The sequence below is a fragment of the Dermochelys coriacea genome, chromosome 5 (genome assembly GCF_009764565.3).
Source record: "Dermochelys coriacea isolate rDerCor1 chromosome 5, rDerCor1.pri.v4, whole genome shotgun sequence".
Taxonomy (NCBI): domain Eukaryota; kingdom Metazoa; phylum Chordata; order Testudines; family Dermochelyidae; genus Dermochelys; species Dermochelys coriacea.
The window spans coordinates 1,940,153-1,957,903 of record NC_050072.1 but is presented as its reverse complement, the minus strand read 5'-3'; the positions used below and the strand labels follow the sequence as shown (position 1 = coordinate 1,957,903).

The 17,751-nt window shown below is 42.7% G+C and overlaps 1 protein-coding gene across 10 annotated transcripts in view; it reads left to right on the top strand.

Annotated features, from left to right (window-relative positions):
* UNC13B (unc-13 homolog B) overlaps nucleotides 1–17,751 on the top strand; it is a 389,750-nt gene that overhangs the window by 254,289 nt on the left and 117,710 nt on the right. For all 10 annotated transcript variants that reach the window (XM_043514555.1, XM_043514556.1, XM_043514557.1 and 7 more), the window contains 2 exons: nucleotides 11,164–11,391; nucleotides 12,237–12,378. In XM_043514555.1, coding sequence (XP_043370490.1) covers nucleotides 11,164–11,391; nucleotides 12,237–12,378 — 370 coding nt within the window. The remainder of the gene's footprint in view (nucleotides 1–11,163; nucleotides 11,392–12,236; nucleotides 12,379–17,751) is intronic.

Genomic DNA, 17,751 nt, shown 5'->3' with positions numbered 1-17,751 from the left:
TGTCTCGCCTTGCTGCTGGCTCCTGTGTCCCTCCCAGGACCACAGCTTTCACTGAGTGCTGCCCTCTGACAGTACCCCACATTTCTGGATCTCCCCCTCCCAGGGGAACCCCCCATCCACTATCCCTACCTCGCTCGCCTCAGTTTGTAGGCTCCTGCCAGTCACCAGCTAGCCCCCGCGCCCTGGGGCAGACTGCAGTATGAGCCACTCATCACCGGCAAGACTGGGTTTGGACCTGCTGCCTCTGCCTACCCGTGGCTGCCCCTGCCCCTGCCCCGTACCTAATAGGCCTTCCCAGGCCTGCAGCCTGGGGCTTTCCTTGGCCAGAGCTCCCCGGCTCCCTTGATCTTTCCCCTGCCCTGCTCCAAACTAGGTCCTCTATTCAGGTCTCTGCAGCCAGGTCCCTCCCTCTCAGAGCTAGAGAGAGTCTCTCTCCTGCTCTTGGCTTCCCTAGTCTTTATAAGGCCTGCTGGGTCTGTTTGGGCCCTGGCTCCCAGCTGTGGCTGCTCTGCCAATCAGCCCAGCTCTTCCCCTGCCCCAGCCCTCTCCCAGAGCTATTTTAAACCTCTCTGGGCCTGAGCGGGTGTCCACCCCACTACAGCTAGCCAGAGTGTGAAAGATGCTGAGGTTAGGGTTAGCTGAAGGTGGAGAACATAGTATCAAGAAAAGGAGGGGACAGACATAGAAGGAGCTGCAGAGAAATTGGAGAGTTGGTGATGGATCATAATGTTTAGGTGTACCCTTGGGATAAGCACACAAATATTAGGGCTGAAAAAAGACTCCCATGAAAAGGCTTTCTCATGAGTGTTCCAGTATTCCTGAAGGTAGAATACACACTCTCTCACTCTTTAGATAGGGTATAGGTTGAGTTTGAGGAATGAGCAAAGGTCCCAGCTGGCTCACTCATCTCTAATCATAATAGGGATTCCTGCAGGAAAAGCAAGAATTGAGATGAAATAAATCTGAGACTTTGAACTTTCCCAGTTGCGTTAACATCAGATGTGTGGGGCTTTCTTTTTAGCAGGAATCCTTATTCTGACAGTTTGAGAGCATGCTCTTGAAATGTAGTTTTGCTTAATTCCACATAAGTCTATAGGATAAAGTTACACAAGTAAAATGTATTTGCAGTGAGCAGGGTCATGAAACAAATGCCATTTTTTGTATGCTACCTTGAAATTTTGAGTAGTTGCCTGAGGTTTTGTTCTTTTGAGTCAGGAACTCCTGTACTTGCTGAATGAAATAAGACTATTGGACATATTGTACTGATATTCAGAAACCAGAAAAATATTGAGATTCTGTGGAGATCTGGGTTCAAATTTGCTCTACATAGTGTTCTCCTTTCTAATCTAAACCAAATCTAGTTTTTGTTGGTTATATTATGGTAGCGCTCAGGGCCCCTACGTTGGATTGGAGCCTCATTGTGCGCACTATAAAAACACTGGTAGAAACAGTATCTGCACTAAAGGCCTTATTACCTCAGAAGAGACACAAAAGTGAAGGAGAGGGAAAATATCAAAGTACATAGAGTTTTTATCTACTATTAACCTTTCAACATATATTTTTTGCCACCTATCCATAGTAGATTGGCTGATTTCTTGTACGTGTCATGGAAAGTGAGGGTAGCATTTTTTATGGATCAGTCCATGGAGGACATTCCAAGCATGTGGGATGTCGTGGAAGAAGGCATACAGCTGTTTGAGGGATGATCTGTCTGGATTCTTATATGGTAGTTGTCACTGTAGCATCTGGTTTATAGCTGGTATTGACATCAGTCTCTTGTTTCCAAGGAATACAAAGTTCCAAGTTCTGTCTTCTGCAGGTATTTATAATAAGCCTATTGCTGTGATATGAGCATTAATGTATTTACATACATATATAATTGGTCAAGAGAAGATATTCTCTCATCTCCTTCTACTGCCATTTTCAGGTGGGCTAGAAGTTTTTTCCATTAGTACTCCCATTCTTTCTTCCTTTTTCTTTTTATCCTGGGTTCACATCAAGCTATTGTTGAAATCCCTAAGGGAAAGCTACTGGAAAAAGATCACTTTTATCCCTTGCACTGAACATGGCATTGGGACTATTAATTGTAGTAGTGCCCAAAGGACCCCCAAACCCCAGATATCTTTGTGGGAGTAGCTGGAAAATGACTGATATGAATGGGGAAAGCGAAGGTTGGGGATGAGTGGCCATGACGCTAAGAAATGAGGGTGGAGAAGGTGTGGGAGCAGAGTTCTGAAGGATTTTCAGAGTGAGGATGTTCTGATGGTAAAATCCTCACTGAAGGAAGTTGCACAGCCATGGACCAGCCACTGAGAAGGCCCAGTGTCTTACTCCTGTGTCTGATTTTTCATGCTATTAATTCCATCCTGCCTGAGGATTACAACAAGCTCAGTCATTTGAGGGTCTTAAAATAAAGAATCAAGGTCTTAAACTGAATCTTTTATTGAATAGGAATGTGGCATGCATGATGCTGGGGTCATGTGGTGGTGTTGGTCTGTGCTACTCAGAAGACCGGCCACTGAACATTACACCATCTGGAGCTTCCCTTATCGCCATGTACTGCAGTCATCAGCTCGTAGCTAGTGATGCATGGATTGCTGCGGCTATGTTGGCATCTGACAAGAAGGGGTTTAGCTTCCAGGCCAGATGAAAACAGTGTTAATTATTTCTGGCTTCTGATGCCATTTGGGCTCCTGGAGCTCAAGTTCACTTTTAACTTCTTCAGACGGTTTTTGATTCAAGATTCAAAGCCAATAACATTTTTTGTGAATAGGAAACTTTTGCTTATTAGACTCTGAACATATTATAACCTCAGAAATTGGCTCTGAAATTGGATTGTCCTGTGTGATGGATATGTTTGCAGTCATGATAAAATTTCATTTTCCATGCTGAGCAATGATGAAAGCACCAAGATGATGAAGCACCTGTTTGCTCCCAATATTCTGTTTTGGGAAATATTTGCACAGAATGAGAAGAATATCCTTACTTTACATTTAAATGTCTATTTTAAGTTCTAAGAACAAATAATTTCCAAGCATTCTCCTCCTACTGAACAGCTGTCTTTTATACCACCAATGCTGCCGTCTTGATTTTTTTCCATTAAACTGCCAGTGCTGTTATGTTATGCTTTGCTAATAGTTGTGATCAGTCATGGTATGGGTCAATCTGTGAGTGGATGCAGAGGGAAACCAAATCACTGTGCCTCCACTCCCAGATTGACCCATACCATGACTGGTTTCTAGAGAGTGCATTGGGGACGTCCAAACCCATTTATAGGGCACTAAGCATCTCAAGATCTTGTATGTTCTTCAGACCTTTGAACTCAGTCACTGCAGTCATTCACTGGAAGAGAGTTTATTCTTATACAGCAAACCTTGCAAGAACAAGCAGGCCTTAAAGTTAGGAAATTGTCTATCATTTATAACAAATCATTTACATTCACGTGTTGTGTGGTCAGTGATTGCCTCCAAAAGTAATGCTAAAAAACAGAACATTTCCACCCTGGCCACTGAAGCTCTTAGGGACTGGATTGGATTGCACGTTATTTTCCGTAAAGTTGGTAAGTTTTTTTTTTTTTTTTTTTTTTTTTTAGTTCATTCTAGATTTCAGGATCCCAGATAATGCTGATAAAATTGGACTGTTTGCCTTTTTGGTTTCTCTCAATAAGCTTGTGTGGTGTTACCCAAGGATTTTATTGTGTGTGTATATATATGTAGGGGATAGCGTATGCCCTGTGACTGAAAGCCTTGTCATGTTAGAGTTGCTTTGTACTTTGTATTTGAAGTTCAGAGTATTGCCCTTTGGATCATTTCAGCTTCATATATCTTTACTGAATGTTCAGTCTATAACTGGTTGGTTAGCTGATACAAGATATCTCTGTGGGAGGAGGTGAGAGGTGCTTGCACATCAGACTGTGGGGATTACTGAGACACTTAAGGGGTTATGCAAGAGGTACAGGGGGAATTGCTACAGCCTGCTTGCAGCACAAGGGAGCCTTGTCTGCCAGCTGGAGGAAACTTGCACAAAACTACTGGCTGTTGACAACCCAGGTGCCCCGCTCTGGACTCCACAAGCCCCTCTCTTTCCATCTGCAGGCTAGCAATTTGCACAACCCAGCCTCCAGGCTCCTCGTGTGAATCTTTGGGACAAAGCAGAGAACCTGTGGCTAAATCTATAGAGATAAATTAACCCCAGAGTTCTACTGTGACCCCAGGGCAGAGGTCCCTCCCACCTATCTCTACAATCAGTCATAGAATCATAGAATATCAGGGTTGGAAGGGACCCCAGAAGGTCATCTAGTCCAACCCCCTGCTCAAGGCAGGACCAAGTCCCAGTTAAATCATCCCAGCCAGGGCTTTGTCAAGCCTGACCTTAAAAACCTCTAAGGAAGGAGATTCTACCACCTCCCTAGGTAACGCATTCCAGTGTTTCACCACCCTCTTAGTGAAAAAGTTTTTCCTAATATCCAATCTAAACCTCCCCCATTGCAACTTGAGACCATTACTCCTCGTTCTGTCATCTGCTACCATTGAGAACAGTCTAGAGCCATCCTCTTTGAAACCCCCTTTCAGGTAGTTGAAAGCAGCTATCAAATCCCCCCTCATTCTTCTCTTCTGCAGACTAAACAATCCCAGCTCCCTCAGCCTCTCCTCATAAGTCATGTGCTCTAGACCCCTAATCATTTTCGTTGCCCTTCGTTGTACTCTTTCCAATATATCCACATCCTTCCTGTAGTGTGGGGCCCAAAACTGGACACAGTACTCCAGATGAGGCCTCACCAGTGTCGAATAGAGGGGAACGATCACGTCCCTCGATCTGCTCGCTATGCCCCTACTTATACATCCCAAAATGCCATTGGCCTTCTTGGCAACAAGGGCACACTGCTGACTCATATCCAGCTTCTCGTCCACTGTCACCCCTAGGTCCTTTTCCGCAGAACTGCTGCCGAGCCATTCGGTCCCTAGTCTGTAGCGGTGCATTGGATTCTTCCATCCTAAGTGCAGGACCCTGCACTTATCCTTATTGAACCTCATTAGATTTCTTTTGGCCCAATCCTCCAATTTGTCTAGGTCCTTCTGTATCCTATCCCTCCCCTCCAGCGTATCTACCACTCCTCCCAGTTTAGTATCATCCGCAAATTTGCTGAGAGTGCAATCCACACCATCCTCCAGATCATTTATGAAGATATTGAACAAAACGGGCCCCAGGACCGACCCCTGGGGCACTCCACTTGACACCGGCTGCCAACTAGACATGGAGCCATTGATCACTACCCGTTGAGCCCGACAATCTAGCCAGCTTTCTACCCACCTTATAGTGCATTCATCCAGCCCATACTTCCTTAACTTGCTGACAAGAATGCTGTGGGAGACCGTGTCAAAAGCTTTGCTAAAGTCAAGAAACAATACATCCACTGCTTTCCCTTCATCCACAGAACCAGTAATCTCATCATAAAAGGCGATTAGATTAGTCAGGCATGACCTTCCCTTGGTGAATCCATGCTGACTGTTCCTGATCACTTTCCTCTCCTCTAAGTGCTTCAGGATTGATTCTTTGAGGACCTGCTCCATGATTTTTCCAGTCAATAGCCTCTGAAAATTTTTCCATATCCATATCATCAATGCTTTGTGTGAATCGCTTCCCAATATCACCTGTTAGCTTCATGAAGGAGTTGACCACATTCTCAAATCCTTAGGTATTCCTATGACCCAGAGGCTTTTGGTCAACACATAAACCTTCATTGGTTTAATTAAATGTATATTTTTAAAGCAGGTTAGTTATAGATGCAAGATTGTGTATAGACACCATGAACGGGGTTTAAGTAGTTTATTTCAATTTAACTTTATCCAGTAAAAACAGATTAAGATAAACCAAAATAAGACACTCTTAAACTGATGTGTCCACACAGAATTTTGTACAGATCTAACTAAATCCAGTTTAAAAACACACCCTTAGTAAACCACTGCAAACTTGTATGTAGGGTAAAGTCTGATATTCCTGTTTATCTAATAGAATCAAAGAATCATAAAAATGTATGGCATGAAAGGACCTCGAGAAGTCATCAAGTCCAGCCCCCTGTGCTGTGGCAGGATTAAATAAACCTAGCCTAGATCATCCCTGACAAGTGTTTGTCCACAACCTCCCTTGAAAGCCTATTCCAAATCTTAGCTACCTTTATAGTTAGAAAGTTTTTCCTAATATCTAACAAAAATCTCCCTGGTTGCAGATTAAGCACATTATTTTGTTGCCCTACCTTCAATGGACATGGAGAACAATTGAACACCATCCTCTTTATAACAGCCCTTAATGTAGTTGAAGACTACTATCAGGTCCCCCTAAGTCATCTTTTTTTCAAGACTAAAAACAGCCAGTTTTAAAAATTCTTTCTTCAGAGATCAGGTTTTCTAAACCCTTTTACCATTTTTATTGCTCTTTTCTGGACTCTCTCTGGTTTGAACACTCGCATCTTTCCTAAAGTGTGTCGCTCGGAATTGGACACGGTACTCCAGCTGAGGCCTCACCAGTGCTGAATACAGTGAGACATTTACTTTGTGTCTTACATACAAAATTCCTGTTAATACAGCCCAGAATGAGATTAGCTTTTTTTGAAATTACATCACATTGTTGACTGCTATTCAATTTGTGATCCAAATGCTTTTCAGCAGTACTGCCACTTAGCCAGTTATTCCCCATTTTGTACTTGCACAAATAATTTTTCCTTTCTAAATGAAATACTTTGCATTTGTCTTTGTTGAATTTCATCTCATTGATTTGACACCAGTTCTCCAATTTGTCAGTCATTTTGAATTCTAATCCTATCCTCCAAAGTGCTTGCAATCCTTCCCATCTTGGTATCCTCTCTAAATTTTATAAACTGTTCTTCTCTAGCTTGTCCAGTCTGTTGCTTGTGGTGGTATTTTCCTTAATTCATGGCTCAGATCTAACTGATGCTAACTTTTTGTGAGCAGTTAACATAACTATGAAATTTATCAGGGAATGATAATTCTTGGGGCCATCATTACCATCTCACACTTCTAGGAAGTTTTTGGATTTTGGAGATGTGTAGATGAGCAGGATTTACATGTCGGACTTCTTTGGTTCGACTTAGTAGTTGAATGCCCTTGAAAGATTTTATCTTCTGCTAGCTTCTTGTTTTGTGATTGGTGTGTAATAGCTACTTCACCTCCATCCTCTCTTCTTACGGTCATTCACCTTAATTTTGAATTTGCAGCCTTTCAAACATTTGTAATTTTTATAGCTACACTATTTTAAGTGGGAGTTTTTCAAAGACACGTCGGCCTATGGTAATGCCAGAGATCAGACTAGATTATCATAATCCTTTCAAAACACCATGTGGGACGTTCCTGCAAGGACAATCACAAATGCTGTTCCTCCAGAGATAGTCTCCAAGTCATCCATTGTCTCTAAGGTTACATCAGCACTGCAGATGGGAGTGTGCATCTCAGCTCTAGTAGACACACATGCTAGCTCTGCTCAAAGTAGTGTGCTAAAAATAGCAGACTAGCTGGGGTAACAAGGGTGGCTGCTCAGGCTAGTTGCCTAATTACAAACCTGCCTAGGCCCCCTAGCTATGTACTCTAATAGATAGCCCGAGCCAACACCTGTGCTACCCCCAGCTACTCTGATATTTTTAGTGCATTAGCTCAAGCAGAGCTAGAAGTGCTGTCTATCTGAGCTGGGAAGCACACCACTAGCTGCGGTGTAGATGTACCCTAAGACTGGAGAAGGACGACCACATACTGACATTGGTACCAGTGGTCAAACTCACCCAGAGCCCAAGATATATCTTAAGGGAGGAATTGGCGTCTCCTTCTGAGACTTTGGGACACCCCAACCAGCCCAAGGACTACACCGTTCGAAGACAATATACTCATCAAGCCTATGCAGTTTCACTGTTATGAAGTAGGAACCCCTCTCTCCCACATTCAGAAAGTGTCCCTAAAGAAGGGATACTAGAGGATCCCATTTGGAGCCCTATCTCAAGCAAGACTTCACTGGCTCTGGACCAGCCAATGTCAACGTTGGCCAGAATCCTTACAATGTGCCACTTTGGCCATGTTGGCCTTATTGAGGACTATTTCTGCACAGGCCCCAGATTCCTCGCTCACAAAGGAAGAGAAGGAGTGGTGCCATTAGCCAGGCCCTCTGTGTTAGAGCAGGATATTGGCCTCCACAAGCAACTTGAGGTTACAACTGAGCGACAGGAGCAGAAATGTCTGTTGCCTCCCAAAGCACCTTCCTTGTCATCATCATCATCAGGTGAGAGAGTAACATAAGTGCCAGCGATTGATTTCAAGTCATCCCAGGACCCCTGGATTGTGAACTATCAGGCTCCATTTACAAAATAGAACTTTCTCTCCTGGGAAACAGCCACTTTCTTCTTGAAACTATAGTAAAGAAGAGAATTGTCAGACAGATAGATGAACATAATTTGTAGGGGAAGAGTCAACATGGTTTTTCGCAAAAAGAAAAGGAGTACCCGTGGCACCTTAGAGACTAACAAATTTATTAGAGCATAAGCTTTCGTGAGCTACAGCTCACTTCATCGGATGCATCCGATGAAGTGAGCTGTAGCTCACGAAAGCTTATGCTCTAATAAATTTGTTAGTCTCTAAGGTGCCACGGGTACTCCTTTTCTTTTTGCGAATACAGACTAACACGGCTGCTACTTTTCAAGATAGCCCATTTAGACAGTTGACAAGAAGGTGTGAGGATACTTAACATGGGGAAATAGATTCAATATGTGTAATGACCCAGCCACTCCCAGTCTCTATTCAAACCCTAGTTAATGGTATCTAGTTTGCATATTAATTCAAGCTCAACAGTTTCTCCTTGGATTCTGTTTTTGAAGCTTTTCTGTTGCAAAATTGCCACCCTTACGTCTTTTACTGAGTGGCCAGACAGGTTGAAGTGTTCTCCTACCACTTTTTGAATCTTCTGATTCCTGATGTCAGATTTGTGTCCATTTATTCATTTGCATAGAGACTGTCCGGTTTGGCCAATGTACATGGCAGAGGGGCTTTGCAGGCTCATGATGGCATATATCACATTGGTAGATGCTCAGGTGAACGAGCCTCTGATAGCGTGGCTGATGTGATTAGGCCCTATGATGGTGTCCCCTGAATAGATATGTGGACAGAGTTGGCAACGGGCTTTGTTGCAAGGATAGGTTCCTGGGTTAGTGGTTCTGTTGTGTGGTGTGTGGTTGCTGGTGAGTATTTGCTTCAGATTGGGGGGCTGTCTGTAAGCAAGGACTGGCCTGTCTCCCAAGATCTGTGAGAGTGATGGGTCGTCCTTCAGGATAGGTTGTAAATCTTTGATGATGCGCTGGAGAGGTTTTAGTTGGGGCTGAAGGTGATGGCTAGTGGCGTTCTGTTATTTTCTTTGTTGGGCCTGTCCTGTAGTAGGTGACTTCTGGGTACTCTTCTGGCTCTGTCAATCTGTTTCTTCACTTCAGCAGGTGGGTATTGTAGTTTTAAGAATGCTTGATACGAGAAACTGCTGAGCTTGAATTAATATACAAACTAGATACCATTAACTTGAGTTTGAATAGAGATTGGGAGTGGCTGGGTCATTACACATATTGAATCTATTTCCCCATGTTAAGTATCCTCACACCTTCTTGTCAACTGTCTAAATGGGCCATCTTGATTATCACTACAAAAGTTTTTTTCTCCTGCTGATAATAGCTCATCTTAATTAATTAGCCTCTTACAGTTTGTATGGCAACTTCCCTCTTCTCTGTGTGTGTGTGTGTGTGTGTGTGTGTGTGTGTGTGTATATATATATATATATATATATATATCTTTTTACTATATGTTCCATTCTATGCATCCGATGAAGTGGGCTGTAGCCCACGAAAGCTTATGCTCTAATAAATTTATTAGTCTCTAAGGTGCCATAAGTATTCCTGTTCTTTTTGCAGATACAGACTAACATGGCTGCTACTCTGAAACCTGCCATTTTAACAATGTTCCCTGTTCCCTTTCCCTCTAGCTGGACAGTATTTTTAGAAGGAATCTCCCCTTTTTGACAGTCTTAGATTATGATAATTTCCCTTTTTGGGGAAAAGAGAAAAAGTGAGTTAAGATGGGCTGGGGCTGTTAAAGTCTGATCCTGTTTCTAGAGAAGACAGAACAAGAGAAATGCACAGAAAATGGGGGAGAGAAGATGGGTAAAGATAGAAAATGCAGCTGCTCTCTGGTGCTCACTTTCACTTGCTGCAGTTTCACTGCTGGAAAAACACAGGTACAGCGCCTGGTCATCTTAGCCACCCCAAGACCTGGCACAGTTGTACGAATGTTGGGCTTTTACTTGCCTCTCTGGTCACAGGCTTATGGCAGTATTGCAAAATACTCAGTCTTAGCCAGCCAAACCAGACTCTTACTGGACAGAAGGAAAAAGGAGAGTGATAGGGAAGAGAATAAGTAAGGAGGGGAAGGAAAAGAGTTCATGGGAGGAGGGGTAGCGATGGAGAGAACACAACATCTCACATACCAGATAGTGGTTTGGATTCAGTCAGAGCCAGTGGAGGTGACAGTGTCATCTAGGTCCCTTGATTTGGCCTGGTCTGGTCAGAACACGTCTCAGCATTAGGATGATGAAGGCCCAGTAGTGTTATGGTAGACCCTGGGGTCCCAGGAGTTGCTGGGATTGTTTCACCAATTTTCTTCTTGATCTCTCTCTTTTTTAAAAGGACTCAAAAGATAGTGATGGGCAAAATAGCCCTGTCTCCATTATTTTGTCCACCAATTAGGCTTAATTTCCAGCACACACATTTTGGTTTGCTAATTTTCCATTCCCACACTCTTCTCGTTTACAAGGCATGATCTTCACACAATCCTTGAGTTATCCCAGGAGGCCATCTTGTTTGGACTAATTCAGTCAGTCTCCCTTTTGCACCCTTTCCTATCAACATTTGTTGTTGTTAAGGTTATTGTGACATTTAATGACTGTCACTCACTTTTCACAGTTGAGCTCCCAATTAGGTAAATTTGTAGTCCCAATTATCACAACATATCTTATCAACTGATTTTTTTAATATAATAAACTTGATCCGTGTCATCATGATTCTGTAACATATATGATTTTTCTCATTGTTTACAAGTTTTTGGTAACTGTTCCATGCCTTATTGTACACAGGAGCAGCAGAGAAGAGCTCTAAACATGGAGCAGAGGATCGGACCCAAAACATCATCATGGCCATGAAGGATCGCATGAAGATTCGGGAACGGAACAAGCCAGAAATTTTTGACTTGATCAGAGATGTTTTTAGTGAAAACAAATTAACACATGCTCAACAAATGAAAACGGTGAAACAGAGTGTGCTTGATGGCACTTCCAAATGGTCAGCTAAAATCACTATCACCGGTAAGCTGAAGCTAGACAAATTCAGACTGGAAATAAGATGTAAATTTTAGCAGTGAGCATAGGCGCTGACTCCACAGGTGCTCCAGAGCTGGAGCACCCACGGAGAAAAATTGATAGGTGCTCTGCACCCACTGGCAGCTCCCCACCCGTCCCGCCCCCACACCCCAGCTCACCTCTACCTCCGTTCCTCCTCCTTCCCTGAGCACGCTGCTGGGTCCTGCTTCTCCCCCCTCCCTCCCAGCGCTTGTGGCATGAAACGGCTGTTACGCGTGGCAAGCCTGGAAGGGAGGGGGGCGGAGGGGGAATGTGGTGCTCTTGGGGGAGGAGGCAGGGCTGGGGCAGGTATTGGGGAAGGGATCCAATAGGGGCAAGGAGGGGCGGAGTTGGGCCTGGAGTGGGGCCGGGGCAGGGGGGGCGTGAGCACCCACTGGCACTGACAAAAGTTGGCGCCTGTGGCGGTGAGAGTATTTTGCGAATACAGACTAACACGGCTGCTACTCTGAAACCTGTAACCATTGGAACAACTTACCAAAGGCTGTGCTGGATTCTCCATCACCGACCAGTTTTAAGTCAAGACTGGATGTTTTTCTAAGAGATCTGCTCTAGGAATTATTTTGGGGCAGTTGCATGGCCTCTGTTATACAGGAGTTCAGACAAGATGATCACAATGGTCGCTTCTGGCCTTGGACTCTGTGGCTCTCAGTGTTGAACAAAGAGGCTGTCATTGGTGAGCATTCCTGTTTCTGAGGAGCGTAGTGCAGTAAGCTGTTCCATCATACAGTACATGCACACATCTTTTAGCACTGCAGGCTTATAGCAAAACTTTATTATTATTTTCTCCACAGTGGTTTGTGCTCAGGGTCTGCAGGCCAAGGACAAAACGGGATCCAGTGATCCATATGTGACGGTTCAAGTTGGCAAAACAAAGAAGAGAACTAAAACAATTTTTGGGAATCTGAACCCTGTTTGGGAGGAGAAATTCCACTTGTAAGTACTCACTGAATATCTGCCCCTGATCTGATCCATTTATATTGTCTGCATTTCTTCACAAGTATACCTTTTTCTCCTGTATCTGTATGTGGTACTTCACCACTTGTAGTTGTGTCTGTGTTTTGTCTGTTTGTTTTACATAGTGTGTGCTCGTAGCATAGTCTGTCTAATGATATATACTGAACTATACAAAAGTGTGCACATCCATTTTGCCTCCACTTCTTGTTCAATAGTTCATAGACTCTGTATTTACTTTTAGCAATATTTGTACAGAAAGTTGTAATTCAGACATCCCCAGAGAGGAAAGGAAATCCTTAATAGTTTGAAGACTTAGAATCATAGAATCATAGAATATCAGGGTTGGAAGGGACCCCAGAAGGTCATCTAGTCCAACCCCCTGCTCAAAGCAGGACCAAGTCCCAGTTAAATCATCCCAGCTAGGGCTTTGTCAAGCCTGACCTTAAAAACCTCTAAGGAAGGAGATTCTACCACCTCCCTAGGTAACGCATTCCAGTGTTTCACCACCCTCTTAGTGAAAAAGTTTTTCCTAATATCCAATCTAAACCTCCCCCATTGCAACTTGAGACCATTACTCAATTACTTACGCTATTCCTTTATAATAAACACCCTTTGAAATTTTTTAGAAAGGTAGCAGTAAAACACACACAAAAGAAAAGGCCTCACCATTCCTTTCATTGTTACTCCTTACTGTGGTGTTTGAACTGGCTTGTTAGCTCATAGGGGAGTAGCTTGTCACTTATTTTTAAAGCTACTTGCTCTCCTACAGTGCTGTAAAAATAAAATAATGATAACTTGAGGGTTAATCTGTTTACAAGATTATCAACCTATTTTGGGCTAAATTTAAAATAAAGTCTGGAGGCATGGTTGCTTATATAGCAAATAAGCGCCAAAGGCTGAGTCAGTGAGCCCAGGATATGGTTATCGAGGTAATAAGAAGCACTGTCAAGTTATAGTTGCACTCATTTTAATTAAATGTAAAAACAATAAATGAAAAAAAAAAAACTTCTGAAAATAAAGTGGACTGCAAAGATTCTGGATCCTAAATTTTTTTTAGCTAAAACCTCTGACTCCTTACCATCAAACTACCAATCCGTCTCTCCCTCTCCTTTTTCTCTCTCCTTCTCTTCTTTCCTGCTTTCCCCACTCCTTCCCACTCTAGGTCAGCAAGGCTCTTGTCTGCACACTGAAATATATTTGTTTGCATTATATTTCAAAACTGAGTTTGTGGACCCCCCCCCCCCAAGCCTGTCTTCACCACGTTCAATGAAAACAAAAAATGAGATTTTTATTTTAACATTAATCCAAGGTAAAGTTATTACCTCCTAAACAGGAACTACCATACTTTATTATTGTAATAACTCTAGAATCAACATAGCAATAAGTCTGCCTCCATGTATATTTGTGTGAGTGCCATTAAAATCTTGATTTATGGCAGTGTTGTTACCATGGTATTTACAAGTATGTTCCAGTCTAATTTTAGGGAATATAACAAATACTGTGGTAAAGATAATACAATGTGATAAATTTCAGTGTTTTAATTGTGCCACTGTACAAGTTTTATGGAAATATCCATGATTCAGCCAGTAATATGAAAACTGATCTTAGTGCAAACATTAATTTTAGTATTGCTAGGGGACAGAGCACCAAGAAGGATGAGGTGTTGAGAGGAGCTGAGGAAAGTGGGATTTAAATAGACAAGATATTGAGGTTTAAGGATGCTGAAAAAGAACTGTACCAGGTTCAAGGTGTTCCTAGGTGTTGCAACTGACCTTGTCATGGATAAAAGGAGAGCCATTTTTAATTGTCTAGGACACAGGAGTCTTTCTTCTCAGAGATTTAGATCAATTGCAGACATGCTATTTATGCTTGGTGCTGATGGATTCCTTCTGCAGATGACTCTTCAAATGCTGACATTTCCTAGTATTCATAATCAGAGCCTAGCTGTTGAACATATGCTACACAACTTGACCAAAAACATTCTTCACTGAGAAATCTCTCTCCCAAGGATGCTTATCCAAGAGAAAAATCATCATTTTTTTAATAAAGACATTATTTGTTAAATCTTATAATCAAAGTGAGGAGCTTGTACCAGTTATTGTAGAGGTTGTGATAGCACCTGCAATGTGTGAGGCAAGATACAGTTTCTACTTTAAGAACTTATGGTCTGAAAGATGAAAAAATACCCAAAGGGGACAAATCAAAGCAGGAGAGGGGACAGGTCAGTGGGTTGATAAATTCTATTTGCATTGGTTTTTGCACAAGTTGGTTTCATTGGGTTTTCATTGGTAGCAGAGGGGCCAGGTCAGGAGGTGGTCAGTAAGTTGGTAGTTCTACTTCCATTGGTTTTTGCTTTCTGTTTGGTTTATTGCATGAACTCTTTACAGCTTTCCTATCCAGTGATTAGTAGCTGGCTAACTTCTCAAAAGTGTCTTCATTCAACAGAAGCACAATTAAATGCTCTTTTCGAAGGTTTATTACCAAGTAGGATGTCTGTTTGTTTAAGTGATAAAAAGTTTAGCCATTTTAGGGTTCCTTTGTAACCCCGATGTGATGCAAGATGTACAACTGTATGCCTTATAGGGCTATTCACAGACATTGGTACAATAAAATTCATGAAAGTGTTCAGAAACTTAATTGTCCATGCTGTTTGTATAGGCTTGTCTACCTTTACAGCGCTACTGCTATAGCACTTAGTGAAGACACTACCTATGCCGACAGGAGAGCTGCTTCTGTCGGCTTAATTAATCCACTGCCACAAAAGGTGGTAGCTATGCTGATGGGAGAAGACCTCTCCTGAAGCCTGGTCTACACTGGGGGGTGGGAATCTATCTAAGATGCACAACTTCAGCTACGAGAATAGCATAGCTGAAGTCGACGTATCTTGCATCGATTTAGAATCACTTACTTTGTGTCCTCGTGGCGCGGGATCGACGGCCGCCGCTCCCCCATTGACTCTGCTTCCGCCTCTTGCCGTGGTGGAGTTCTGGAGTCGATGGCGCAGCAATCGAGGATTGATTTATTGCGTCTACACTAGACGCGATAAATCAATCCCCGATAGATCGATCGCTACCTGCCGATCTGGCAAGTAGTGTAGATATGGCCTTAGTGACGTAGTTATACTGACACAAGTTGGTAGTGTAGACAAAGCCTAAGAATGGAGTACCTATTCCAAGTACGGTTTTCCCGTGCTTGTTAGAATAAGGCGAGAAAAGGTGCATAAGGGTAAACTCATTGGTTAAAGGTGATCTCCCTTCTTTCCTGTATGTTTCTTTTCTCTGAAAAAAGTACATATGACCCAGCCTGGAAATTCAGGTTTAGAACCATGTTTCCAAGAATAAAACTTTGAGATCTTTTTGGGTCTACATTCCCAAATCAATACTGTGTAGAGTCCCTATTGCATTCCCAAATCAGTACTATTTTAGACCATTACCTGCCTACATTGCCACAGGATTAGTATTTAGATTAATGACCAGTTCTCAGAGTGCATTTATATCTCTAAGAGTAAGCTATTTGATATAGGAAGTTATAGTAGGCCATCCTTCTTGTTGCCTGTTGGAAACCTCTAACTGCCTTCACATCCATTACAGAAAGTCCTGAGGAATTTAATAGGAATGAAACCAAGTGAGTTTCACAGACATTTAATAAGCTTCTATTGAAATTACTCTAAAGACCTTTAAAAATGTGAGACTGATCCCTTCCTTCTGCACAATTACATTTGATTGGAAATGTATGGGGCATGCACTTTATTTCTATGTGTGTAGCGCCTATCACAAGGAAGCCTATATCCTGATTCTTATCTGTGGCCACTGCCACACAAGAATAAATGGGATATTTTGAACTATCCAGTACGATTTTAAGGCAGGATTCTAATTCTTTGTTAGATTCTATAAGATGGTTTAAAGCACTCTAGGAAAGTTTAGGAGTACTTGTGGCACCTTAGAGACTACCAAATTTATTTGAGCATAAGCTTTCGTGAGCTACAGCTCACTTCATCGGATGCATGCAGTGGAAAATACAGTGGGAAGATTTGTATACAGAGAGAACATGAAACAATGGGTTTTACCATACACACTGTAATGAGAGTGATCACTTAAGGTGAGCTGTTACCAGCAGGAGAGCGGTGGGGAAAAAACCTTTTGTAGTGATAATCAAGATGGGCCATTTCCAGCAGTTGACAAGAACGTCTGAGGAACAGTGGGGGATGGGGGCAGGGGGAATAAACATGGGGAAATAGTTTTACTTGATGATGTGCTGGAGAAGTTTTAGTTGGGGGCTGGACCTATCTGGACCCATGGAAAAGAAGCCCTTGAGGAATTCCACTATGATTTCAACAATTTCCATCCCACCATCAACCTCAGCCTGGACCAGTCCACACAAGAGATCCACTTCCTGGACACTACAGTACTAATAAGCGATGGTCACATAAACACTACCCTATACCGGAAACCTACTGACTGCTATTCCTATCTACATGCCTCCAGCTTTCATCCAGACCACACCACACAATCCACTGTCTACAGCCAAGCTCTACGATACAACTGTATTTGCTTCAACCCCTCAGACAGAGACAAACACCTACAAGATCTCTATCAAGCATTCATACAACTACAATACCCACCTGTTGAAGTGAAGAAACAAATTGATAAAGCCACAAGAGTACCCAGAAGTCACCTACTACAGGACAGGCCCAACAAAGAAAATAACAAAACGCCACTAGCCATCACCCTCAGCCTCCAACTAAAACCTCTCCAATGCATCAAGGATCTAGAACCTATCCTGAAGGACGACCCATCACTCTCACCGATCTTGGGAGACAGGCCAGTCCTTGATTACAGACAGCCCCCCAATCTGAAGCAAATACTCACCAGCAACCACACAACAGAACCACTAACCCAGGAACCTATCCTTGCAACAAAGCCCGTTGCCAACTCTGTCCACATATTTATTCATGGGACACCATCATAGGGCCTAATCACATCAGCCACGCTTTCAGAGGCTTGTTCACCTGCACATCTACCAATGTGATATATGCCATCATGTGCCAGCAATGCCCCTCTGCCATGTACATTGGTCAAACTGGACAGTCTCTATGTAAAACAATAAATGGACACAAATCAGATGTCAAGAATTATAACATTCAAAAACCAGTCGGAGAACACTTCAATCTCTCTGGTCACTCGATCACAGACCTAAGAGTGGCTATCCTTCAACAAAAAAGCTTCAAAAACAGACTCCAACGAGAGACTGCTGAATTGGAATTAATTTGCAAACTGGATACAGTTAACTTGGGCTTGAATAAAGACTGGGAGTGGATGGGTCATTACACAAAGTAAAACTATTTCCCCATGT